This window comes from Equus przewalskii, chromosome 26 (genome assembly GCF_037783145.1).
Source record: "Equus przewalskii isolate Varuska chromosome 26, EquPr2, whole genome shotgun sequence".
NCBI classification, from domain to species: Eukaryota; Metazoa; Chordata; class Mammalia; order Perissodactyla; family Equidae; genus Equus; species Equus przewalskii.
The window spans coordinates 35,897,147-35,923,994 of NC_091856.1; the positions used below are offsets into that span (position 1 = coordinate 35,897,147).

Genomic DNA, 26,848 nt, shown 5'->3' on the forward strand with positions numbered 1-26,848 from the left:
CCCAGGTGCAGGACACTCACAGCCACCTACGGGTGGTGCTGCTGTCACCCCAACTTACAGAGGGGGGCTGACCACAGAGAGCCCTAGGTGAGAAGGTATACACGGGAGCTTGCCCCAGCGCCCCGCCTGGGCGAGAGAGTATACAGAAGGAGCTCGGCCCGGCACCTGGCCTCAGGGAGAGAATATACAGAAGGAGCTCAGCCTGGCACCTGGCCTGGGGGAGAGAGTATACAGAGGGAGCTCAGCCTGGCGCCTGGCCTCGGGGAGAGGGTATACAGAGGGAGCTCAGCTCAGTGCATTGAGGAGCAGAAGCCAGGATAACGCACAGCTTAGGCTGGAAGGAGCTGCAGATACCAGCTCAGGACGGTCTGGGGCCCAAGCTGAGGGCCAGGAGATGGGTGGGTGGCAGCTGCCGCAGAGAACGGCCTGGGTACGGAGCACAGCTCAAGACGGGGCAGAGGGCAAGAGGGCTGCGGAGAAATGGGGAGGGCAGCCTCTTTCCTGGTGAGCGGTGCCTGATGCCAAAGCCGAGAGGGCCACAGAGCCCCTCCACTCGTCCCCACTGCCTTGAGTCCCTGCCTGTGATAGCACCCCCAGGAGACCGGGGCCCACATCCACCTTCTCAATGTCCTCCAGGGTCCGGTAGTACTTGGCTTCAGTCTCCTGAATCTCCAGCAGGCAGCAGTTCCTCTTGTCATCCTCGGTCATGCCCATTTTCTAGAGGAAGACACGAGATGTTGGCCAGGACCCCTGGCGGGCCCACCGCCTGCTGACCGCCCACATGGGCTTGGCTGTGGGGTCACTAAGTATGAATGGTGGGGCCAGATGGGAGGCAGAAAAGGGGCCCAAGCCCTTCCTCTCCCTTTTACAGATAAGGAAACTGAGGCACAGGGAGGGGATGTGGTGTGAACCTGAGAACTGGTGACAGCTCGGAGGAAGGCATGGAAGCTTCCAGAATCCAGGCTCCTGCTGCCCTATTCTGAATCTCAGTCTTCACCAGATGGGGTGAGGCCCTCAGTAGCTACCCCCTCCAGCATATACAGCAGGTATGACACACTTAAAGAGCCTACTGTGTGCACAGGGAGAGGCTGTGACCAGCTGCCTGAGGACCCACGTCTGCTAGCTGAGTGGCTGTCTCAGCACCGGCCAGTTAGCGGCTCAGAGGAAGACACCAACTCCCCACAGGGCTGGACCTTCCGAGTGTCCACTGCCTCCAACCAGGGTCCTGAGATAACAGCCCATTGGCAGGGATCACTGGGGTACAGGCCTCCACGACAGGACCTGCCCCCACCTCCAGGGAGCACGTGGCCGAGGGCGGGGCGGGTGGGACTGACCAAGAGTGTGGCCACAGGGGCCAGGGAAGAGGCAGCAGAGGGTGACTGCTGGGAGGCAGCTGTGATTTTACAGACGCTCTCCTTCAGTTCTTTTAGGCTCAGGGAGCCACATCTGCCCTAAAGGCTCTGGGGAACGGTGTGGGGTCATGCGACAGGCCATTGGGACTCCATCCACCCTAACATCATCCTCCTCCTCCAAGAAGTGCCCAGGGCCCCACTTGAGTTTGCGGGGGCCGCAGCTCTCCAATGCAACATGCCAGGCAGGCACATGCCCCAGGGGCCTGGCAGGTCAGTGGCCAGGGTCAGGCAGGAGGCCCCCCAGGTCTCCTTCCCGAGCCCAAAGCGCCGCTCAGCCTGCGGGCTGCACTGTTACTCTCGGAGCTTCATGCGGACGTTGAGGGTCCATGATCTCCCTAAAACCACGTGTAAAAATGTGGTGCCCCACCGCATCTCCCTGGGGACGGGGTCTGGAGTTTTTCCAGGGATTTGAGACCTCCCGGAAAGGTGGAGGAAGGTGGTACCGTCAGAACTTCCCGGTTCCCCTCCAGCGGCCACTTACCTGCATGTATCTAATCTGAAAGCATGGAGAAATAAACAACAGAAAGGACCTATTAGCGGTGGCGGCTTGTGACTCAAGCTGTGCTTGGGGAAGTGAGGGAGGTGCTCCCACATTTAGCCAACAGCCCCAGAGATCACAGCTCCCCACCTGCCCGCACGTCAGCCTGGCTGGGTGGGGGACAGCACTGGGACCGAGCATGTCGTCAGAGTCTTCCCCACATCTTGGCTCTGAGAGTGGCACCTGCCATGCTCTGGCTTTATCATCCTTTGCAAAAGTCACCAACCAGACACGATGGAGGGGGAAATAAAACCAACTGTTTCATCTCAGAGGAGGTGGCAGGAGGTGGGAGGCCCCCCTGCTTGGATCAAAAGGACCGCTCGTGAGCACCAGCACCAAGCGAGCCTTAGGATGCTGAGCTGAGCGGGGCAGGGGGGACACCAGCTTGTCCCCAGGACACAGGCGAGCATCTCCCCCCAGGCCCCCGCAGGTGCTGCAGACAGCCCCAGGTCCCATGGTGAGCATTTCAGGACCAGGGACAGCAGCGGGCTCTGGGGAGCGCCCACTCAGGGCCTCCGCAGGCCAGGCATAGATGGGGGTCTCTCGGGAGCTTGTATGCGGCAGGCAATCCTCCAGCAACTGCACGGGCCACTGCACCCACATGCTCTCGCTTTACTCACAGGACACCCAGCTCCCAAAGTGGGGAGTGAGGGGCCCCAGGCTCAGCTCGCTGCCAAATCAGGAAACCAGCCAGGCTCTCAGGCCAGGTCCAGGAAGGCAAAGCAGGCCCTCCAGGCTTTGAACCCCCTAAAAGACTTCCCTGGAAGGTTCAGGAGCAGAGCTGCCCCACTGCAAGTCTGCTGGGGAAGTGCAGGGCGGGCCCTGGGCAGACCTGGGGTCAGAGACCCACAGCCAGCCCTCCCGGAGAGAGACCCCTGGTAATTGTGGGGAAGGAAACCCACCTTCAGACCCTTCGGGGCAAAATGAGAAAGTGGTTCTTAAGAGCAGAGTTTGGAGGCTGCGATCACCACCAGCCGCTGTGGTGCTGGCAGAGGTGGCAGGTGCCAGCAGAGCGGGAGAGGCCTCTCGGAAAGGCCTCGTCCAGGGGCTGTTTCCCCAGCTTTCTGTTTCTCTACCACCAGCTGGTTATTCTCACAATGAAGGAAAACACTGGAATTTGCTTTTTGAGAAATTCCCCCCATTTCTTCGGGGAAAGTAAATGGCAGCAAAAGCCTCCACCGTTGGCAAGTGGTATCTTGACCACCCCCAGGAGCCTAGGGGTCCAGGAGGGCTGTAGCTGCCCCCGCAGGTCCCCATCCCCACCCGGCAGGGCCCCCACCCTCCACACAGCAGCTGTTGGCAATAAACCCACGCTGCCCCAAACTGGCGTCCGCGAGATTATTAGCGAAGGCCTGCTCAGAAATAAATATCCTCGCCACACAAAAGACGCACAGCTGGCTAATTGAGCCCACAGTGGTCTCGTCGCTCTCTGCACAAAGGGGTGAGACGAGGCGTGCTGTGTGAGACTGAGCACCGAGTTACTATTTTAAGTCTCCCTGGGCAGAAAGGACACCCTTCGGAGCAGAATTCCATGGCAACACGTTCTGGAAGGTCTCAATGGCAGTGGTGTCACCTCCCGGTCTCCTTAGAGCATTTCTTAGGGAAGAGGGGCCCGCAGTAGACCGGGTTCCAGGAAGGGGAGGAGCCCCCGGGGGCTGGGAAGGGCCAGGTACAGCCTCTGGAGCCCCCCGCCCAGGAGCAGCTCCTCCTCGGTGGCTCAGACGCTGCGGTTGGCTCAGAGTCCTCAAGGAAAGGGCCAGGCTGCTGCACCCAGGCTAAGGCCCCATCCGGGCAGGGGGAGTGGCGCAGGCACAGGTGGGCGGACAGCTTACCATGGGCTGCTGCACCTCCACCTTGATGATGTCCTCGTAGATGTCATCCCCTTCATCCTCGCACGGGACGCAGTCGTAGATGTCCTCCCCCAGGTCATGCTCGCTGCACAGGAGGAAGGTGGGTTAGAGGGACAAGAGGGGCCAGCCAAATCTACGAGGCGACACAGCCTGAGGGGGCCTGGCGCAGAGGAGAGGCGGTCAGGGCCACAGCGAGCTCTGCTCTCAGCCCCAGTCTCTCGGTCTAAGAAATGGGGTGAGGACATGCCTCCCAGGGTTCCGGCGAGCGCATCAATCGTCTCGTGCTTTGCCTGACGTACTTCTGGAAGGACCTCCCACGGTAAAGCCCTTTAGTAAGTGCTGGGGACACGCTGCAGGCCCAGGGGTGAGACCCCGCCTATTGGGAATCTTCTCACGGCTAGTCAACGCGAGCACCAGCCCTGGCACCTGAGCCCCGGCCTCCAGACCAAGTGCCCTCTCCCCGGCCCGCGCTTGTGACCCGGAGCCCAGGGCCTCCCCAGGCCTCACAGCCGAGGTGTGAAGGCCAACGCGCGGAGCTCACATGGGACATCTTCCCCACCAGGCAGGAGGGAAGCAGAGCGGAGACGGACGGAAGTTCCCGATGCGCCTGCCCCAGCGAGCACCAAGGAAGTTACCGCCCGATTTATAGTTCAGTAAACTTTGTTTCAGTTCATGATCATGTGTTCATTCTACTCCCACGTTATCCCCTCTGCCCTGCAAGACTTAGGTTGTGGGACACCTCCTCCAAGAGGCCTTTGGGGATCCCGCACCCAGCCTGCGATCTGGGACTCTCCCTGGCGCTCTCGTACCTCCTGCTGCACCTCCAAGGGTTTCACAAGGGCCTGTGGACGACCTGTCTCCTTCTCACATGGAACCCAATTTATCAATCCCTTCTCTTCACCACACCTGATACCAGCAGGTGCTCGGCAAAGTTTTCACCGAATCAGCACACAAGCCAATCCAACCGCCCACCATTCCCATGGCCCGGGACAAGCCCCCTGGGGGGAGGTCACTCTAGCCTGGGGTTCAGGGCCAGGAGCCACCATAGTCCTGGGGCTGGCCAGCTCTTCAATCTGCCATGGGGTCCATCCTCAGGGTAGATGCACCGTAAGCTGGAAGCCAGCTCGCCCTGGAGCCCCGTGCCAGCCCCGCCTGCCGTCGTCTCTCTCTGAGCAAGGACATCTCATAGTCTGGGCTCAAAGCAGGGCCTGGCAAAGTTCCCTTCCGGAAGGCATTGAAATGTGGTGGAGCGCTTCCCTTCCCTGCAGCACAGGGCGGCCAGAGCTCAGGGCACTGGGGAGGGACGAGGCGAGAGCAGAAGCGACACCCAGCAGCTCTCAAGAATGGGTTTGTGGCCCCGTCCCAAACCTGGCCTTAAAACACCAGCTGTATATTATAGATTGGGGAGGGCTCGGGCGGGGAGAGAGACAGCATTCAAAACCTGCTTGAGAGAGGGGCAGCGTGTTTGTATTCGAGCAAGGCCTCTGCAGACAGAGGACCCCCAAAGCCCAGGCACCTGCCCTGGGGGACAGAGGTGCAAGGCGACTGCAGGCAGATGCATCAGATTGCCCTCTGGGGGGTTTCTGGGTAGGGGGGCGACAGCTGGAGAGAAGGGACGGAGAAGAAGCAGCTGCTGTGGGTTCTTCGCTTTCGGTTTTGCACCGTGTGAGGGAGCCCAGAGTTGGCCTGAGGACAAGAGCTGCTGAGGGACGGATGGCACTGTGCTAGGCCAGCTAACGGACTGCTGAGCAACGATGAGACGAGCTGCCCACCACTGGGGAGCCCTTTGTGCCAATGCACATGCCAGGCACTCGAAAAGCACGTGTGCCGTTTGACCTCACAGGCCCGCGGAGGCAGAGAGCGCCAAGGCCATTTCACAGAGGACACACGCTGAGGCTCCACACTGCGTAGGCCACTGCCCGGCCCAGCCTTGTCCTCTCTCCCGCCGCCCACCCTCCGCTGTCTGGACCGCGGAACCCACTGTCCAGAGAACCCATTCTGGGCCCAAAGCAGAGCCGGACAGTGACCGAGGCTCCCCTCGGAACCTGCGGGAAGGCAGGCACGGGTGCCTGTGACTCATGGGGTGTCCTACACACCATCTCGGAGGCCCGTCCCTCTAGGTGGGCCTTGGGAACGGTCACTCATGTTGACACCAATCACCACCCCGGATCTCCAGATGCTGTCCTCAAAGGAACCAGCTCCGGTGGCCCCACCTGCCAGGCTTCTGGGGTCTAGGCAAGTACCCTCAGGGGCTCTTTCCAGCGGGTGCCAGCCACCCCGACCTCTGTCGTGCTGCAGAGCGAGGCTGGTGACAAGCCACTGTCGAGAATTCTGACAGCGCGGAAGAGTGGGAACATGGACAAGCTCCTGGGCTGCTAAAGGGGACCATTCCAAGGCAGACGAGGCAGTTCACGAGTCTGGAGACAGGCATTGGCTTTGCTCTGATGGGCCGGTGGGAGGAGGTGGAGGGTGGGCAACCCTGATGGTTAAATATTCTAGGAGCCGACAAAATGAATAAAAATGACTGGAAGGGGGCCCGGAAAGGGGCCTCGAGGTCATCTGGCGCAGGGACGGCAAACTGCCAGCCCAGGAGCCCCCCTGTCTCATCTCACGTTTGGTGAGGACATCCTGTCCACCCAGCTCAGATCCTTCCCAGCAGGGACCTCCGTGCAGCCCCCAGCGCTGGACAATGAGTCAGTGCCCAAGATGCAATGTCTTTACTTTCCCAAACGAGCCGCTATAGGACGGGACAGCAGGGTGCGCGACATCAGGGGACTGGCCGAGGTCTCCTGCATCTTCCGGAGACCAGAGACCGTAGTCCCGCACTGCTGCCTCTGGGCAGGTGTGAACTGTCACTGTGCTTTTTATTCGGCGAGTACTCAGCGACGAGCCGAGCTCTGAAGTGGGCACTGGGGGTGTTCAGAGCAAATCAAGAGGCGAGCTGTCAATCTCGCTCGGGGTGAGGCAGGCCCCAGCCTCACCGTGAGCCCCAGCAAGGAGGGAGAGGACAGGGACGGCAGGAGGGGTCACGAACTTCCTGGATGGGGGACTTGGAGATGTTCGGCAACCCGGGCGGATTGTTGGGTGCTAGAAAAGGTGCCTGAGGGTAGAGTGGCTTCCGCGCCTCCCAGTTCCCTGGCGCCACCTTTACGTCAGAGCTCACTCACCCCTGCCTGGGCCCGCACCAAACCTGGAGGGCACCTGCTGCGTTTCCAGCACAGGGCGCAGGTCCTAGCAGGCTCATCACCGTGTTTTTGCTCAGCTTTACGTAGATCGAGATGCACCCGTAGCTGTACCATTTGACAAATGGATACCCCTATGTGGCCAACACCCATCACATTCCAGAACACTCTCATCTCCCCTAAAAGTTCCTCTCCTTCCTGATCAAGCCCCATCCCCTTCTTCCAGTCACCGCCCCTCTGACTATTCTCCACCACACGTTAGTCTTCTCTGTTCCAGAACGTCACGTCAATGGTGTCGTGTTACGATCACTTTTGTGTCTGGCTTCTTCACCAACATCAAGTCTGCAGACCCCTCCACACTGCCGCCTGCACAGCAGCTCAGTCCTCTTCACGGCCGGGGACTGATCCATCCTATGAACATCCCACCGCTCATCATCCATTCTCCTTTGGATGAGCATTGGGGTTGCTTCCAAGTTTTGGTTATTGTAAGTAAAAGCTGCTATGAGAATTTGCCTTTTTGTTTCGTTCTGTTTTGGTGGACATATGCTCTCATTTCCTTTGGAAATGAAATTCCAGGAGGAGTGGAACAGCTGGGTCCAAGGAGAGGTGTGTGTTTAATTTTGTCAGCAACGGCCAAGCGTTCTTCCAGAGTGGTCGCAGCATTCACACCCCCACCAGCAGTGTGCGCGAGCTCCAGTGGTTCTGGTTCTCTTCCTCGCTGGTTGCTGCTGGGCTCTTTCATTTCAGCCACTGTAGTGGGAGTGTGGTTTTATTTTGCATTTCCCTGATGACTAATGATGTTGAGGATTTTTCCGTGTCCTTACAGACACTGATCTATCTTCCTTTGTGAAAACCTGCTCGAGACTTTTGTCCATTTCTAAAAATTAGTTGCCTATCTTTTTCTTATTGAATTCTGGGAGCTCTATATATATTCTGGAGACAAGTCCTTTGTCAGATATGTTTTGTGAATTTGTTCCCAGTCTCTGGCTATGGCTACTTCTTTTTTAATAGTGTCTTTTGATAAGCATCCATTTTTAATTTTAATGAAGCCTAATTTACCAAGTTTTTCTTCTCTGGTGTCCTCTGTCTTGTGTCCTAAGAAATCCTTGCATCTTGTGCAAGAAATCTTTGCTTTCTTCCACGTTGCAAAGGATTTTCTCCTAGGAGCTACATAGTTTTAATGTTTATATTTAGAGCTCTGATCTTTCTCAAATTAATTTTTGTGTGTGGTGTGAGGCAGAGATCGAGGTTCATTGTTTCGCACTGGGATATCCAGGTGTTTCAGGACAATTTGTTGAAAATTTTATTCTTCCCGTTGGATTGCTTAGATCCCTCTGACAAAAGCCAAGTGACCACGTGAGTGTGGGTCTATTTCAGAATTCTCTGATCTATTCCATCAGCCTATTCCTCTATCCTTATGCCAACACCACCCTGTCTCGATGATTTTACTTCTATAGAAAGTCTTGAAATCAGGTCGTTTAAATCCTTTAGCTTTGTTCTTTTATAAGATTGTTCGAGCTATTCTAAGGCCCCTTGTATTTCCATACAAACTTTGCAATCATCTTGTCAATTAAAAGAAAAAGCCTGCTGGAGCCATAACAGGAGCTGGATTGAATCTACAGTTTCATTTGGGGAGAAAAGACATCTTAACAATATCGTCTTCCAATCCATGAACGTAGCATGCACTTTCGTTGGTTTCGGTTGTCAGCATCATTTTGTAGTTTCATCACAGAGGTTTCGGAATTTTCGAAGTTTGGGGCCACTATTTTTTTCAGCAATTTTTCCTGCCTCATTCTCTCTTTCTTCTCCTTCTGGGGTTCCAGTTACACTCATGTTAGACCACTTGACATGGTCACACGTAGCTGGGGCCCTATTCACATTTGTCAGTCTTCCTTTCTTCTGTTACTTGGAGCGCATCACTTCCATTGAATACCTTCAGGTTCAATGACTCCTTCCTCCACCGTCTGCAATCTTCCATTAAGCTGATGCAGTGAGCGTACACTTCAGTTATGCTTTTCAGTTTTAGAATTTCCATTTGGCCCTTTCCTACAGCTCCTATTTCTCTCCCGAGGCTCCCCATCTGTTCATTCATTTGGCACCTATTTTCCTCAGTCCCTGACCATATTGCTAAAAGCTGCTAATTGTAACAGCTGAGTCATCTCCAGGTTGGTTTCCATTGACTGCTTTTTCTGGAGCATCACTCACTTGTTCCTGTTTCTCCGCAAGTCTGATGATTTTTTATTGGACGCTGGACTTGATGAATGATACATTATAGAGACTCTGATGCTGCCATTTCCCCTGAAGAGTAATATTCGTTCTGACAGTGGACTTGGTTGGACTCCAACTTCCAACTCTGTCTTCCGTGCAGAAGGCTGCAGCTGAAATGCCTGCTGAATTCAGTCTCCAGCTGCTGCGGAGGTTTTCTCGCTGGAAACCTTAGGGTCTTTCCTGTATGTGTGAGGTTTCAGGGTCAGCCAAGGATTTAGGAGGATTACAAGTGCAGATGTGGGGACTCCTGCTCTCTGTGGGTCCCTCCCTTCCAGCATTTCTCTCCTATTTTCTGGCTTTTCTGCCAGCCCCAATTTCTTTCCTCTGACACCTCAAGCCAGTGAGGATGCAGCTTTCTGCATGCATTGGGGAATGCCCTCAGACGAAAGGCTGCAAACTCTCAAATCCCGTCCACAGGGAGCCCCTCCTGGAGAACCGGTGGGTTCCTCCTGAGATGACACAGTCCGGTCCCCCTCCCTGCGCTCACAGAAAGGACAAGACCATAAGACTGAGACACCGGGAACACATCCAGCGTGGATACCCCAACACATGTCCACTACCGTGTTCTCAGCTTGCTTTTCTTTCTCAAAATCAATAAAGCCAAGGAACATTCATTCCTACGGGATCATTTTTCATGCACCACTTCCCATTCATCTCTTCTAATTCACTCAGCGCCCTGAGATTAAAAATAGGCAGCCAGAAACACGAGATGGAGAGCTGGGTCCTGGCATCTTCACTTGGGACAGAAAAATCTCAAAAATGCAGACACCAGCCCTTCTCTCTATTCTGCACAATGTCTGTCATCCAAAGCCTGGTGAGGACTGGGGACGTGAATCGTCACGTTCCTGCCTGTCCCGAGCTGGTGTCCCCTCCTCTGTGGGTCCCCATCACGGGGCCATCAGGACACCCACAGTCCTACTTCCTACATCTGTGGCACGCTCCACTTAGGAAAATACTCTCCCAACCATTATGTAATTCAGGTCAACGAGCACTGAGAAATACAGGTTCATACTTATCACGTGAGATTATAAAACGGTAGCACTAACATTTCCCTTTACGCATGTTGCACATTATGGGAGAAGGGAAATAAAAGAAATAGCAAAGAAGTGGGTTTTTTTTTTAAATGAAAACAAAATTATGAAAGTAAAATCAAACATGCTTGTTAAATTCAGCAACTAAGATAAAAAGACCATCAGATTTGATTGGTTAAATCAACACATCCCAGGACCAATTCTGTGCAGGTAACTCGTTGGGTCCGGGGCAGGGGGTACACAGACGACAAAAGGCAGCAACACTGTGCCATGGACCTCACGGCCCAGGTGGGGAGACCGACGGGGCAGCAGTTACTTGTGTCTGAGACACAGATGCTTCTAGAAGGCGGTCGTGTCATGGTGTGGGGGCACAAGCTCTGGTCCCCAATAGCTCTGCTCCCTTGGCCAGCACTGGCATGGACATTCCGCTATTTCCTCCCTTATTAGCAAAGGCGTCATCTCCAAAAGGAAGTGTCCCGAACAGGGTGAGGGACAAATGACAGTACCAGGCATCTGTTACATCGTGGCCAGTGGGGCCCAGGGCATCTGGCAGCCATGGCTCCTGGCCGGGAGGAAAAGGCAACGACAAGTGTGGGTTTGGGGTTTGTCCCTGAGTATCTGAAGTGTCCTGGAGGGCAGTGCAGGAACCAGGAGGTGGATCTGACTGTGCGAGGATCCTGGCCTCAGTTTTTACCTGCAACATGAGCTCACCGCTGAGTGTCCACCTATGACCCGGCCCCCAGAACCGGAGGCGGCCCCAGAAGGTCCCTGCACACGGTCCCCTAGGGGAGAGGCCAGGCTACTGTGCCCCCCATCCAGCCTGGTGCACTTGAGCCAACCCAAGCCCAACCTCCCACAGTCCTTGAAAAGGACCCCAAGGCCCTGCAAAATCCAAAAGCATCTTCTGAGCCACGTACAGTGCAATTCCATGGTGTCAGGCTATTCCCTTCGCACGCTGATTCTTTTCAAATCAGTCTCTCGGGCCAGCAAAGACACACCTTGTGGAGGCTCCCAGTTATCAGAGGCTACACTCCATGGGAAAACTCCTTATCCCTGTCACACTGGAGCTGTGCACGGGAACAGCGCTTGGGCGATGCTGGACCACAGAGCTGGTGGCTCCGCATCTCCTTCCAGATCATGCAGGGCACTCAGGTCTCTTTTAGGTAGAAACCCAACTCTCTCGCTAGTGACCGCCCCCTCCAGAGGCAAAGCGCTCAGGTAAGCCCTGGATTCTCAGTCCTGCTAGTTTCTGGCTTTTAACTCTGGGCAAAACAACCTAAGCCTCAGTTTCCCAATCTGCAAAGCGAGAACAAGACCAACCCCTTTGTAAGGTCATTGGAAGAATCAGCCACAATGTAAATGACCAGCACAGGCCCAGCACAGAGTAGGTGTTCAATAAGTGCTGCCTGTGGCCCACCACCCCAGAGGGCGGGAGGCGAGAACGCTGTCAGTATTAAAGACGGCGGACGTTTGGCAACGCGGGAGACTAGACGGTGAGGAGCCCGGCGTCAGCGCCGACTCGCCCTTCGCTGTCCAGTTGCCCAGGAGAGAGCCCGAGGAGGATGCGCACGGAGGCATCCTGGACCGAGGCAGGAACGGGGATGCCCAGACGCAGGCGAGCCTCGGGGCCAGGCCGACGCCACAGCGAGACCTCGGCCCAGCTCTCCACGTGGACACCGCAGCCCCCCAGCCCCCACCACCGCCCCTCCGCCCCCTCTCCCTGTCTCTTCCTTTCGCTCCTGCCGTTTTCCGGCAGGCAGCTGTGCTGACAGATGCTAAATCCCCACAATTATTCTAGTCCTCACACGGCCCGAGACCCTCCAGGAGGGGCCCGAGCCCGGCCCGCCGCCCTCCAGAGCCGGCAGGACCCGCATGCCCCTCCTCCCGCTGAGCCCCCGTGCACGGCCCCCCGTCCCAGGAGCTTCGCCTGCCTGCCCCGATTTTGTTACAGCAAGTCAGCTGCTCAGAGGGGCCCCCGTGCCCCCACCGCCTAAGGAAAATCAAAGAAAATTGAACAAACTCTCCGCTTTCCGCCTCAGGCGAGCCTGTATGTTTACGGTGGGCAGAAAATATCACTGCTGACAGGCGGGATGTGCCTTCTGGCCCAAGGCTGTCTGATGCTGGGCAGCAGGGTACAAAATTGTCCTTAACCTGCGACTAGGAAATGAAATCAGACATTTTCCAACCTCGGTCCACACCATTCGGTGGGGGCAGCAGAGAGAGGGGGCCTCCAAGGGCCTGAAGAAGCCTGCTGGGGGCTGGGTGGTCTGCATGTGGGGACAGACAGACAAGGGGCTACTTCCACGTGTGTTAGGGAAGTGGGCCTCACTCGCCCTCAGCAGACTCTCGTCCCAACCGGTGAGGGAGGGGCTGCTCTTCCTACAGATGGGGAAACTAGGGCGCAGAGAGGGCAAGATAGTCCCCCAAGGCTGCAAAGTCACATAGGAGCACAGCTAGACAAGACCACAGCTATCGGACTCCCAGAGTGAGTCTGGCTGCCCTGGCTTGTGTGCTCCCCACCATAACCCTCTTTCCAGGGCTTCTTTCGAACCAGCAGAAGGGCCTCCCAGCATCGGGACGGGTCACCAGGGAGAGGGGAAGCCAGGGGAATCTCCTGGGCCAGGGTGGCTCAGGGTTTTGATCCCGCCTTTGTCATGTAAAGTGTGCTATGTGACTTCAGGCAAGTCACCTATCCTCTCTAACCCTTAATTTCCTCAACTGCAAAATGGGGGCAGGACCACCTACCTTGCAGTGTTGTCACAAAGGCTGAGATGATGTGACAACACTCGGGCACAGTGCCTGGCACTCAAGGGACCCACAGAACTGCCCCTGGGACCACCACTTGGCTCCTCAGTAAAGGAACGCAAACATTCAGGATCTCACTCCGGGCACTGCCTCTGTGCCACAATGTGCAGGGACCTGTCAAGTCACCTGCCCTTGCTGTGCTCTGTTACCCTAGGGATGACTCTTAAGGAGAGCTCACTTCTGGGGGGTGGGGACAAACTCAGGGAGACAATGATAACACACTGACAAAGACGATCCTGGTATACTTTTTAATCTGGGGAAGGGGCACTTCATTCAACCTGGTAGGGCTGGAGACGGCTTCTTGGAGGAGGTGACCTCTGGGCTTGGTTCTGTAGGATGAATAGGAGTTTGGCAATCAATACAGTAGATTTTACGTACATGACAGGATTTTTTATAACAAAATCCGGCATGTTATGCTTACCCATTTTTTAACCAATATTTCTTAAGTGCCACTGTGCGTCAGGTTTGTGTTGAACACAAGAGAAATAATGTTAAAAAGGCCTAGTTCTTTATACTCCTGGGGTCCCAGAAGACAGTATCAGGAGAGTGATTTGGAGAGGCTCTCACTGGACAGAACATAAATCTCTCCTTCTGGCCACAGCCCAGCTGGTCCCTGCTCCTTTCTGGAAAACAGCAAGATGGATGTGCACGTCTCAAACACTTCCCCTTCCACGCTGGGCTCTCCACCCTACAGGGACTGTGTTAAATCAGACGACAGAATTGCTGTGACTGCCTCGGACCTGAAAGGACCCGGGTTTAACCAGGTATTAAAAATAAAAATTCATATAAGTCCGAGCCGTTTCTCCCAGACGGAGCGGCAATGGGGCGTCTGCTCTGTACTCACCTGGAAGGGCCCCGTGTGCTCACACTAGCAGAGAGAATGGAGAAACTTCTTCCCCAAAGTGCTGGGGGGTCAGGGAGCAAGGTTTCAAGGTCACTGAAGCCCCGGGCCCCGATGGCAGCCAGGGCCTTTCAGGATGGCTCAGGTCCAGATACCAGGGGGCCATGACGTCCCAGGAGGGCAGGCAGGGCCCTTGAAGACGCAGGGAGCAGAGCAGGCGGCTGTCAGTCCCGCCGGCTGTGGCTGCTGCCTCCATGTCCAGAGAAGAGGGAGGCAGTCCGAGCCCGTCCAGCGGGCAGGCTGTGGATGGGCTGCCCTCTGCCCAGCCTGTCCTGCAGCCAGCTCTGAAGGGCAGGGGCATCGGGCAGCTTGTCTAGACCAGAGGCAGGAGAGCGAGGCCAGGGGTCCCGTGCTGTCTGCGCAGCCACTGGGCTGCCTACACGGGTGACTTTGGGATCAAGACCGCCAGCCCTCAGTTCCCAAATAAAAGACACAGCTGAGGGGCTGGCCCGGTGGCGCAGCAGTTAAGTGTGCACATTCCGCTTCGGCAGCCCGGGGTTTCCCCGTTCGGATCCCAGGTGTGGACATGGCACCACTTGGCAAGCCATGCTGTGGGAGGCGTCCCACGTATAAAGTAGAGGAAGATGGGCATGGATGTTAGCTCATGGCCAGTCTTCCTCAGCAAAAAGAGGAGGATTGGCAGCAGTTAACTCAGGGCTAATCTTCGAAAGAAAAAAAAAAAAGACAGCTGAGACCCAGACTCTCCCAGGACCCCAGCCTCAAATAAGACAGTGACTGGCCTGGTGGGGATGCGGGCAGGTTTCCTAAATCACATTTTGAAAAATCCTGTGCACCCACAAAGTGCATTTCTAGCAACACCTCCTCCAGGAAGCCCTCTCGGTCTCTTGGCCTGTCAAGGTCTGATCCCAGTGGACACCACCTGGATAGCTCGTGGGAGAGGCAGAAAAGCTGTAAGAGGACTGCAGGCTCCCAGGTCCCAGTGGGGCTCTATCAGACAGCCCAGGGGCAGGGGGGAGGGAAGAAGGGGACAGACAGGTGGCCTTCTGAGTCACACAGACCTGGTTCAAATCTCTGCTCTGCCCTTAGTTGCTGTGTGCCCTTGGGCAGGTACCTTCACTTCTCAGAGCCCGTCTCCTCCCCGCCCTAAGGGAAGGCTCCAGGACCCAACCACGGACCCAACCATGGGGCTCGGTGTGGGATCAGACCTCAGGTGTGCTCCATGGGCGTTGGCTTCATTCCTGCCATTAGGTCAGTCCCCATGGCTGGGCCGGGCCTCCCAGCATTTCACATGAGGATGGAGAGACCCTTGACAGGCCCGGGACGGCATGTGCGGGGAACACAGTCAGCTCCCTAAGTGTTTGTTGTACAAACAAAGCCCTGAACGGCCAGAGGGGAGGCAGCTCAGCCGGCAGAGAAGGTGGCCTTGTGGAGGAAGGACGAGGCAGAGCAGAGGCCACTGTGTGCCCGGCTGTCACCAGCTCACCAGCCCAGAGCCAGGGAGCCCAGTTCTGGGAGGAGCCCTCCAGCAGCGAGACTGCAGAGTGAGGGCACCTGCACAGCACCATCCCCGGGAGCCAGCCTCGGCCCCGTGCAGCCAGCCTCGGCCCCGTCCAGCCAGCCTCCTTTCTACCCACCACCTGCTCCCACCATCGGCCTGAGGCTGGCGGCCATGCAGGCTGGCCGAGGAGGGCGTCTGCCAGCACCTCCGCTCTGGGGGGGCTTTCCTTTCAACCTCCTCAGACTGCGGTGGGGTCTGTGTTCTCCACCGAGGCGCGGGGAGGGGAGAGGCTGCCTAACAGGCTGGATTGTTCGTTCCTAAAGGGGCTTGTTTCTGTAGAGCGTTTTCAGACTTGTCCCCTTGGAAAGGCAATCCTTCGGGTGAACATGAGATGTCCCCAAACCCGGCCTCACACATGGTCGTCCCCACAGATGCAGGTCTTGCTGTGTGACCCTGCACTTTCACATGGGGCGGCTTGGACATAAGGGAACTCGGGATAGCTTTTAGACAAACTGCAGCTGGGAGAGGCAGGAGGGCGCGGACACGGGTGGGGCGAGGAGGGTCGCGGTCAGGCAGAGCGACATTCCTCGTCTGGCCAGTAAGGGGCGCCGCGCAGAGCGGGCACGGCTGCAGGGCCAGGCGGGAGAGGCGTGGCCTCCGCCCTCCCAGCAAGCAGCCCCCACCGCCACCTTGGTGCCCCCACCTCCCTCCCCAGGAAGAAGCAAGACCAGCTCCCAGAAGATGTCACACCTCCTCGAAGGCGGCATCCACTGCGGAAGCTCCCTCTGCATTTATGCACCTTAAAAAATTATCCCAACGATGCTAACATGACACATTTAAAGCTGCTAAGTCATTTTATGATGCCATAAAGCATGCTGCTATACGTTTACGGATAAATTGTATTGCCTGCCGCGTCGCGATCACATTTGTTTAAGCCTGAAAATCATTTTAACCCCGAGGAACGGGAAACCAGCGGTAAGCAGCAGGCTCCTCGATCATGAAACATGGATCCTTCAAGCTCGGAGGGATCCACGGACCGCCTGGGCTGACGCTTTCCTTCCAGGGTTGGGGAAACCGAGGCCCGGAGAAGTATTAATGCGCCCAGAGTAAGACAGAACACCACCCTCAGAGCCGCGGCCTCACCAGGCAGACACTGCCTGCGTGAGCCCCCGTGCTACTTTCAAGGCCCCCCCACACACACCTGGGTGCTCCCCGTCGCTGGAGCACACCCAGCGGGAGTCACAGCAGGCATTTCGACATGGGCCACGCCTTCCTGGGGGTGGGGGAGGTTGTCCCTGTGAGTCCCAGGGAGCCTCAATAATTCTGATTTCTTGCAAACACCACGAAATGTCGCACATCCACAGGGGCCATGCCATGCCACGTCTCTGAGCTGGGAGCCCTGGGTCCTGGGCAGGCTGGTCCTGCCTCGCTCTCCGGCCCCACCTGCGCCCCGCCCCAGGCACCAGGCCTTTGCAAGGCTGCTGCTTTTGCTGGGATGCCGGCCGCCTCCTCGGCAGTTGCTTACTTGGGCTCCCACGGTGAGCATCTCCTGTGGGCCGTTCTTCTGTGTGCAAATCTGCCTCCCAGCCCTGGACGGGGGCTCCGCCAGGGCAGGCCCCTAACCTCAGCCCCGCCCAGGAGTCGGCAGGTATGAGAAGTGAGCAATAGCACCCCTCCAGGCTCCCAGGAGCACCCTGGAACAGGAGAGGCATCACAGGGAGGGGTAAGCCATTATGCAAATGCAAGGCACCAAGGGTTAGGGCAATTTAAAAACAGGCTTCTCAATTTGGGCTCGGTTTGCTTGATAAAGCGTTTTTAAGTGGCAACATTTCATGTAAATTTTTTCAAGCAGCTGCTCTATTGTCTGATTATAGATGTTCAGTGATGGCAAAATGAGCCTGGCGCGCTGGAGAACATAATCCCAGTCCACTATCCTCCGTTCAACATGGGGGGCTCCGCAAGAGCTCCCGGATGACATCCTGGGTCTGAGACCTGCACCGCCCACACCAGGGCCACCAGCCACACGTGGCCGTGTGCTCACAAAGGCGGCCAGTTGGACTGGGCTGTGCTTACGTTCCACAAAAGAGAATGTAAGTTGCTTCATTAGTGATCTGTTCCGTTGTTATGTGTTGAACTGGATAATATGTTGGATATATTGGGTTAAATAAAAATAAACTCTTAAAATTAAGTCCACCTGTTTCTTTTTCTTTTTCTGATGTGGCTACTAGAAAATTTCCAACCCCGCCGTGGCTAGTATTTGATATCTCCCGGACAGCGTTACCATGGCCATCTGGAAACTGGAAAGTCACGTTCTTGGTAAAAGGGGCAGACGGGAGCCCATCCCTGCCCGAGCGCTCACGGCATACCCGCAATGTCACTGTCGACCTTCCTGGCAGATGCCAACACCGCATGTTACACACAGGGGATCCGAGCGTAGAGGCGTGGGTAACATGCCAACGGCCACATAAGCAGGACACGGCAGAGCGGAGGCTCCCCAGGTCTGTCTGCTTTGGGAACAAGGCGTGGCAGGACAGACAGTCTCTCCAGCACGGCCCGGTGCACCTGCCACAGGTCGGGTGGAATGGGGAGCAGCATCGCATGGGCTGAGGCTACGGGCCCTCAGTAACCTGCTGGGGTGACACTGGGGGCTGTGAAAGCCCCAGACACCCTGGGAAGAGTGGCCTCTCTAAGGGGTATTCTCTCACGTGGGAGACCCATGCCTCTCCTCCAGCGATGCCCGAGGCAGCCAGTGCCTGCCCTTCCTGCAACCCCCACCACACTGCCCCGAAAAGGCCCTCAGCTTCTGCCTCCCCCCATCGAGCTCGGGGTCCTGGGAGGCAGGGCAGCGGGGTGGGGGGGGGGGGGCGGGTCTTACTCCCCTTTATAGTTCCGGTTGCTGGCCTTGAGCTGACACAAACAGTGCTTAGTAACAACTGGGCAACGAATACATGGTTGACTGACTGACTGACTGATTGAGTGTGTGCCCGGGTGCGCTCACATGACACTCCGTCCCTCACTGGTGCCCCAAGGAGCAGACCAGGCTCTCGTATGAGAGGGAGCAACAGCCATGGAGCGTCTGACGTCTGGGCGAGGGAGGGGCCTTTAGAAACACAAGGTGATCATCGCTTCTGACACCCGGCCAAGAACCCAAAGGAAAGAATTAGCCAGTTCTGCCCAAAATGTCACTCCCTTGCTCCCCGCCACTGCCTGGCATCAGATCTAGGCCACTGCCCAGCTCCAGCCTCGACGAGTCACAGCCACACTCCCCCCACAGCAGAGGCCAGGTAAGAAATGGCATTTCTGTTTGTGCCCTGGAAATTGCCACGACGGATAAATATCAACCCCAGGTCCACGGAGACAAGATGCTAGGAGACCCTGCTTTTCAGTGAGAGGAGAAGGAAAAAATACCATGAAAAATTTATTAAACTGCAGCCACTGGGACCAAAGCGCAAGTTAAAGACTCGAATTCATTCCCCTCCCCTATAATTCGTGATTTACGTCTGCGGCGACTGCAGCCCTGAGGAGCTCACTGCATCCAGGAGGATCGCTCTCTCTGTCGTGAGATAATATCATTGAACTGTGGTCCCCCGCCCCGCCCCGGCTTCTCCGTGCGAGAGGAATTACGTCCCAGGTTTTGGTTCAAGAGGTCAGTCACAACCAGAACGGGCAGGGAACAGGGAAATGGGCACCCCGGGGTCGCTGTCAGACTCACGGAGAGGAGTCTGCAAAACTCCACGCGCACCGCAAGCCACGGGACACAGGCAGGGATCCCGGGTTGGGGGGCAGCCGAGGGGCGGGTCCCCGGCTGGTACTGAGACACTATTTCATGCTCGGTCTGGGCTGCACAAGGCCGGCGTGGCCCCTTGTCCTCCTGGAGGCCTCAGTCTGTGCTGACCCCTGAGGGATGTTTCAGGGGGGCACAGACCCCCAAACTCAGGCTGGTGACTTAGGAGAAACGGCAGCTCAGGACCTCGCCCTCCACGCTGGCCAGCGGGCTCCCAGGCCTCTGGGGGCACCGACTTTGCATGGTGGGGATGTTAGGGCACAGACTGGGGTCAAATTGCGGTTCTGCCACTTGCTAGTTGAGCGACACAGGCCAGTGGCTTCCCCTCTCTAGGCCTGTTTCCTTGTCTGTAAAATGGGGGTACCCACAGAACAGACCTCACAAAGAGACTTGGGGGAGATGAGGAGGAGTCCCAGCAGTGCCAGCCCCATAAAGGCTCTGAAGCACCGCCTGCCATCACCGTCATCGTCACCGGGGATTTCTGCTTCCAGAGTGGGCACAAGGGACACGCTGCAAGGGGCTCAGCGGGTGCGGGAAGAAGACGCAGGGTCTGACCTCGGCACCTTCCGGTCAACAAAGACAGACATTTAACCAGTTAATCGTGGTGCAGCCACCGACAGCCCAAAGGTCAAACGGCTGGGGGTGGTCCGCAGGGTGGGGTTCGGTGGCGATGCTGGCCGGGCAGATGGAGGATGAGGTGCTTCCCAGAGTGGGAGACCCCCGGGCCCAGACTCAGCAGGTGAGAAGAGCCCCATGTCTCCCTTCAGCGTGCTCTCCAGTTCTCTAACTCACATGGGGCCGGCCAGGTGTCCCAGGCAGCCCCAGCTTCACAGTGAGGCCGTCCTGGGGCCGGGGGCGGGCAGCCCGGTTTCAGGAAGATGGGCTGGCGGCAGCTACTCCACCAGAGTAGGTATTTCATTCACAGATCCCCTGAGATGGGGCCACCACCATGCTGATGTTTGGAGTACTCAAATTGTTTAAATAGACAGGGATCCTGCAAAAGATATTTGCCCCCGACCCTGGAGGCTGCCGCAGCTGTGAGGGTGGGCCTCGACACAGCAGGCACGCAGCGCACGCTGGCTCTTATTCTTACTGTGATGCTTATGCTCAGTCTGTACCGTAAGCTGAAGGGAGAGAGACCAGAAGAGTCAGCCCAGAGGAACAGCCATGTATCTGGGCACAAAGAAATGTCCCCTGTCAAACAGGAAGGAGGCTCCCCATCCACAGGAAGCCTGGGCAGAGTGTTCTCCACCTGGCCTGAGGGCAGCTGGCCAGCCAGGTGAGGGCCACCAGTGACCACCCCAGGGCCTGGGAAAGCCCGTCACTTGTCGGGCCTTGTCTCCCCTCCTGCAGGATGGGGCCAGCCCGGCCTCCCCCATCCTGCAGGAGGGAAGCTGCCCGGCCTCTTCCCAGCAGCAGGCTGCAGGATCCCAGCCCTGGCCACAGCGGACCCTGCAGAACTAGACGAGGTATTCAGGAAGAGCCACTGCCTAGGGAGTCTAGCGGAACTGGGGGGCTCCAGGACCACAGGGTGAAACAGCCGGGGAGGGATGGCCAGGCCTGGGCTGCGTGTGGATGGAACAAGGAAATCCTCAGAGGGGAACGAAGCAGACACAAAGCAACCCAAAGACGGGGTCACCAAGACAACGGGAAATGCCTCGTGTCTTCAGGTGGCCTGGTCTCAGTCCAGCCCCATGCCCACCCTTCAGGCCACGAGACAACCCTGGGCCCCAGGGCCCTGCTTCTGCAAACACCAGCTCTCCCATCACCAACACAGCATCCAAGGGCCCGGCTAGGAAACCCCTCAGGCCCAGGCTCACCCCGACCCTGGCTTTCCCTGCAGCTTCGCAAAAAAGAGCAGCCCTCAACATCCGACCTTGCAGAGGACAGCCACGGGCAGACATGCTGGGGAGCCTTCCGGAATACATAGGAGGTGTGAGCTGAGGCCCAGCTGCCTGACATCTTGCAGAAGCCCACATTTCCACTCGGGCATGGGGGAACCCACACCACCCTCAGTCACGTAGAGATGCCCTGGGCAGGACAGCGAGGCCAGTTCCACCTGGGGTGGGGCCGCCACATTTTCTCCCAACCCCCCGCAGCCATGTGAAGATTCTAACCGCCCCCTCTCCCCATCCTTCTTGGGCCTGGTTCCTTACTCAGCCAGCTCCTCCAGACTGCGGTAGACGTCATCGTCATTCTCCGCGGTCTCCTCCGAGGGAAAAGGCCTGTGGGAGAGGAGATAAGAGGGAAATGAGCAGGTCTCTGTGGCACCACCAGCCCCGACCAGGCCCCCAGCCTGGAATCCATCACAGGCCCGCCAGAACTCGAGCCCTGCTTGGCTCTGCCAGGAGATGCAAATGGGCTTCTGTCTGCTTCTCATGGAAGGAAGCCGGGCCTGCATTACACGGATGGGTGTTACAGATCCAACCGGGTGCAGGTGCCAAGAGCAAGAAGACCCTGCCCAGCTCTGCCCTGGGGCACCGGGTAAGTCAGTCTGTCTCTCTAGGCCCAGTGGCCCTGTTGACAAAGGAGGGAACTGGGTCAGAGGGAGCAGGAAGCTTTCATCCCATGTGACACTCCAGGGAAATTCCAGAAACAGGGGTGTGGGGCTCCCCTGGCACCCTCGTGGTGAAGCACAGGGCAGGAAGGCTGCCAGCTCCATCCGCCTGGAGGAGAGGATGCAGGAGGGGATTCTGGCAGGGAAGGGCAGAGCTTCTGGGGCATCCATCCTCCTCCCCCCAGGGTAGGGGCCTTCGAGACAGAGGACAATGGCAGAGTCCTGTGAGAAGGATGGCGCTCACCCACCACGCCCGCCCACCAGCCCACTGGGGCCTGGCTCAGGGTCAGAGCAGGTCCTGAAGAGCGATCAGCCCTCCTGACACCAGCTGCCTTCCCACAAGGACCTGGAAAGGGACACTCTGGGAGCAGGAGCCGCGTGGGGAAGAGCCCCAGGAGGGCAGTGGGTCTCTTGAAACGTCCACCCGATGGCAGCACCAATGTTCCCTCCCTCCTGGGTCACCCCCACCTGTAAGCTGTCTCTTGTTGCGCTCCTCAAGTGCCCCAGCTCTGCCACGAGCCTCGGGAGCGGTCTGCACACCTTCACCACCATCTCCCCCACGTCGACTCCTCACTGGCCCTTGACCCCGTGTCCACTCCCCCAGTGAAACTGCTCTTGTCCAGGGCGACAGTGAATCCAAAGGCTGGGTTACAGATGTGCTGAGCACTCTGCAGAGCGGGCGGGTGCAGGGTTCCTGGGGTGGGGGCTGTGACCCGGCGTGGGGTACTGGGAATCGGGTGAAGGGTTTCACTATAGCAGGCCTTGTCAGCGCCTTGGCGCTCGCATGGTCCTCGAGACTCGAGGAGACAGACTGGGCCAGCAGTCCCAAACGTACCTGCATTTGAGACCCTTTATTATTCTTTTTCCATGAAAACCTCACAGTTCCCTATTTGGGGGATGCGCAGGGTCCCCACCAACTCTGCCATCCCAAGACGCATCTGGGAGGAATGAGAGAAGAGGCGGGGCGTCAGAAAGCCCCCCGGCTGGTGGGAGGGGTAGACGGCCGCTGTGGCCCTTGGCACACGGACGTCTGCCTGGGTGGCTCAGAATCCAGTGGAACAGGGACTCAGGGAGGAAGGGGACTCATTGACAGAATGCGAGGGGCTCGGGCCGCACCCCCCAACGGCGCCTGACTCCTGCCAGCGGGCAGGCCCAGCACACACTGCCCGGGTGTTGGGGCGGCCGGCACAGGTGAGGCATAGAGGCCCCCCCAGGGACAAGGGCCAGGGCCAGATCCTGCCTTGCCCTCCCTCTGAGCCTGTGTTTGCGCATCCATGAGACAGGGGCGCACGGAGTCCAAGGCACAGCTAGGGCCAAAGGAGAGAAGGCAGGTGGGAGCCACACTGTGCCCGCACAGCATGCACTCGCCAGGAGGACGGGGGAGCCCCGCGGGCCTGTCATCTCTCAATGCCGCCTGTACATAAGGAGATCCCAATGCACAAACTGGAGGAAGGGGCAGGTCTGCAGAGAGCCGGCGCCTTCTGGTTAAAGAAGGAACCCGGGGAGAGACGGGGGTCGGGGCCACTGTGTGCACCACGCCCACCACCAGCACAGGAGCCCAGGCAGCAACACGAACGGAGTCAGCTTCCGACGCCTTCTCCAGGGCCCCTGCAGTCCCTGCGCGCCCGTGTGCCAGCGCCCACCCCCGCCGTTCCCCGCGGGGAACTGCAGACAAGGCGCATGTCCTGAGTCAGGTGAACGGCCCACGACAGGCAGGGAGGCTGGCCTCCAGGAGGGAGGACGGGCAGGACTGCAGAGGAGATGCCGCGAGAAGGGGCCTGCCAGCTCCTTCTAAAGCTGTGGGCCCAAGTCAACCCGCCTCGAGAGGAGATGAAATGCCACCTTTAATGAAAGGGCACATCTCCGTTGGCCCAGGGCTGCGTGTTCTCCTAGGAACCCATTCCTAAGGATCCCGCAGGAGACCCCGGCTGGGGGCTTCCTTGCTGGGGGTCAGGCTGACATTTGCTCAGCAGGGGGATGCGGGAGGAGTTGCTCCTACCAAGACTCCAAGGCTAGGGGCCTGTGCTTCCTGGGGTGGTGGCCCCAGGGGCCCACTGAGCCAGCTCCTGGAGACCTGGGTCCTGCCCGCTCTGTCACAGACCTGCTATGACCCTGGGTCTGAGGTCCCCAAGGTAGATGTACTGGCCCAGTGGTCCCCATCCCTGTGGCTTCATGGCAGTAGCCTGTGTCCAAGGGGGCAGCTTGACCTCTCCGAGGGTGGGCTTTCTCCTCCCTGTAGCTCTCCCCCTCCTTCCTCCCATCACCATGACAACAGCATCCTCCACTGGGCATCATGTGGCAAGAAGGGAGGAGCATAGCTGTGTGTCTTCAAGTCACAGGGAGAGCTGCCGGCCATCATGATGCCCTGGCCATAAGCAAGGCAGGCCCCTACTGCCCATCATCCCTCGTGGTTGATGGGATGAGGGCTGAGGGCTGAGGAACCGAGCTCTCGTTCCTTAACTGACCCTGACTGCCGAAGGTTCCAGCCCACACTCAAGAGACCACAGAAGGTGCCGGGGAGGCTTGGGGTGAACTGAGATGTGGCCGTGGGATCCCAGAGGCAGAGCATTTCCTCCCACTCAGCATGAGACCCCATTGCCGGGACAGGCTTTCCACCGTCCCGCCCCCATGCCAACCACCCTGGGTCAGTTCTGGCCACCTGCCTATCCAACCACCTCGTCAGCCATTTCTGCTTTTTCCAAATTTTGAGTGATGAATGGTGTTAATTCCATACTTGGGAAAGTATATAATCAATATTCTTACTTATTACAAAAAACATTTCTCATCTATGAATCAAAAATTTAAAAACCAACTAATATCCTAGAAAAGGATGCTGTGTATAAAATGACACGATGGCCAAATATTAAAGCTTTCGGATACAGAATGTAGAGAGGGGAGAAGAGCGTAGAGTTTGCCAAAGTGCTGCAGGACCGTGACTCTGTCCAAACGCTAACCCGGGGGCGGTGAGGGCCGGGACACCGCCGTCGCCACTACCCCTGGGGAGTCTGAGCCCACACAGGATGGCCACCTGGGGACTCCATTTCCAGAAACCCACCCTGCACCCACATTCCGTGAGGAAATCGCCGCAGTGCAGGGTGAGAGCAAACCCAGGGCGGGGGCTGGACGCACACCAGCCACCCGTCCCACCAGGACTCTGCGCCCTGAGCGGCATGTTTCCGAAGAGCATGTGCTGACGTGGGAGATGCTCCCGGCCCCAGCTTGGAGGCAGGATGTTCTCAGCTGTTTAAAGAATTAAAAGATGTAAGTCCACACACGCATGAACGTACACAAACACCCCAGAAAGCTGACACTGTGACTTCCGAGGGACTCAGGATAAACTATTTTCTTCTGTTTCCCACCTTTCTACAATGAACATAACGTGTGTGTTTGAACCAGAGCACAGACCATCACTCAGCTGAGAATACGGTGCCCGTGTGCACAGCCCTGCCCACTGTTTGCACCCCCACTCTCTCTGGCAGGAAGCATCCGTCTGCTCACACCTGGGCCTGGCCCAGCCTCATCGACACGGGGCAGAGGATTTGGAGGCGAGCCCAAGTTCCTCTGCTAGCGCCGCCCAAGGTCCTGGGTCCTCCTCCTCCAACTGTGCTCCCAAGGGGCCAACAGATGGCATCAGGACTCCCTGGGGCCTCAGCAGACATGCCGATTCTCAGGCCTCCCCCAGACCCACTGGGTCAGGATGGCTGAGCGTGGGGCCCAGGAATCTGGGTTTCCATAAGCTCACCAGGTGACCCCCTCGAGTGCTAGCGTTCATTCTAAAGTCCCTTGGGAGGGTTTATCTGGTGGGCTCCGCCAGGGACTCTCTGGGGGACCTGGGCAGCTGTCCTCCTCTGTAGAAGGTTGTCAATGGGAACGTCCCTGAGGTCCTTCTTGCCACCAAACCCCCATGGCGGGCTCAGGCCCTCCCGGAGCAGGGGAACCCACAGGGTCGGGGTGCAGGGATACAGAGGCTTGTGAGGCCAGTGGGCAGGGTAGTATGTTTTCAACTATGAAGACATGTCACCAGAATGGGAATTTTATTTCATGAGCTCCATTTTACATCTGCTCTTCCCTCTGCCTTCAGTCCCTGGCTCCACCGCATTCACCTAGGTCCTAGTAACCCTCAAGACTCAATTCAAGCCCCACCTCATGTGGGAAGACTTAACTACCCTCTCAGAATGGGTCCACTTACGCCTAGCACAGGGCCTGGCATGAAAAAGGCATGAATGGATGGAGGGATGGATGGATGGATGGATGGACGGATGGATGGATGGATGGATGGACGGACAGATGGAGGGACGGACAGATGGATGGACGGACGGATGGATGGATGGATGGACAGATGGGTGGATAGATGCATGGATGGATGGACAGATGGATGGATGGACGGACGGATGGACGGATGGATGGATGGATGGATAGATGGATGGATGGATGGATGGATGGATAGATGGATGGATGGATGGGCGGACGGACAGATGGACAGATGGATGGATGGATGGATGGACGGATGGACGGATGGACAGATGGATGGATGGAGGGATGTCTGGGAGGACAGGTAGGTGACAGAGTGGCTGGATTTGTGGGTTGACGGACAGACGAGACGAGTGAACGGGTGGGTTGGGGGGGTGGAAGGATGGATAGGTGGGTGGTCAAGAGGACAGGTGGACGGGTGGCTGGATTAGCTGGGAAATGGATGGGTGGGCAGATGGATGGATGGTAGATATTCTCAAGCTGTTCCTTCCCCCTGAAACAACAACAAATGGCAGCTCTGAATTAGATATGAGGAAGCATCTTCAAGAAGAGCATATGAGAAATCACACAGAGGTATTCAAGCACCCCTGAGTTATGACTTTACAACCCTGACCCTGACTTAACACTGAGAGACACACTCGCACACAGGGAGTGTGAGCAGTTCCTGGGGCCACATTCCAGCTGTAACTCAAAGCCCAGAGGGGCTGGAGCATGTGTGACGCTGTGGTCACTCTGCAACAAGGCCTGGCTCCACCCCTCCTGTTTCAGGTGTCGGTTTATCCTCCAGACCCCACGGTGCTGCATCCACCC

The 26,848-nt window shown here is 57.4% G+C and overlaps 1 protein-coding gene and 1 long non-coding RNA gene across 9 annotated transcripts in view; both read right to left on the bottom strand.

Moving 5' to 3' along the window:
• Positions 1–26,848, bottom strand: part of VAV2 (vav guanine nucleotide exchange factor 2) — a 191,146-nt gene that overhangs the window by 41,259 nt on the left and 123,039 nt on the right. For all 8 annotated transcript variants that reach the window (XM_070595452.1, XM_070595451.1, XM_070595455.1 and 5 more), the window contains exons 4-6: positions 21,387–21,455; positions 3,783–3,885; positions 619–717 (exon numbers count right to left, since the gene is read on the bottom strand). In XM_070595452.1, the coding sequence (XP_070451553.1) occupies positions 619–717; positions 3,783–3,885; positions 21,387–21,455 (271 nt within the window). The remainder of the gene's footprint in view (positions 1–618; positions 718–3,782; positions 3,886–21,386; positions 21,456–26,848) is intronic.
• LOC139079617 (uncharacterized) lies at positions 13,321–17,137 on the bottom strand. The gene is made up of 2 exons (XR_011533376.1): positions 13,508–17,137; positions 13,321–13,415 (listed from the first exon to the last, which is right to left on the bottom strand). It is a non-coding gene; the product is annotated as an uncharacterized lncRNA (long non-coding RNA).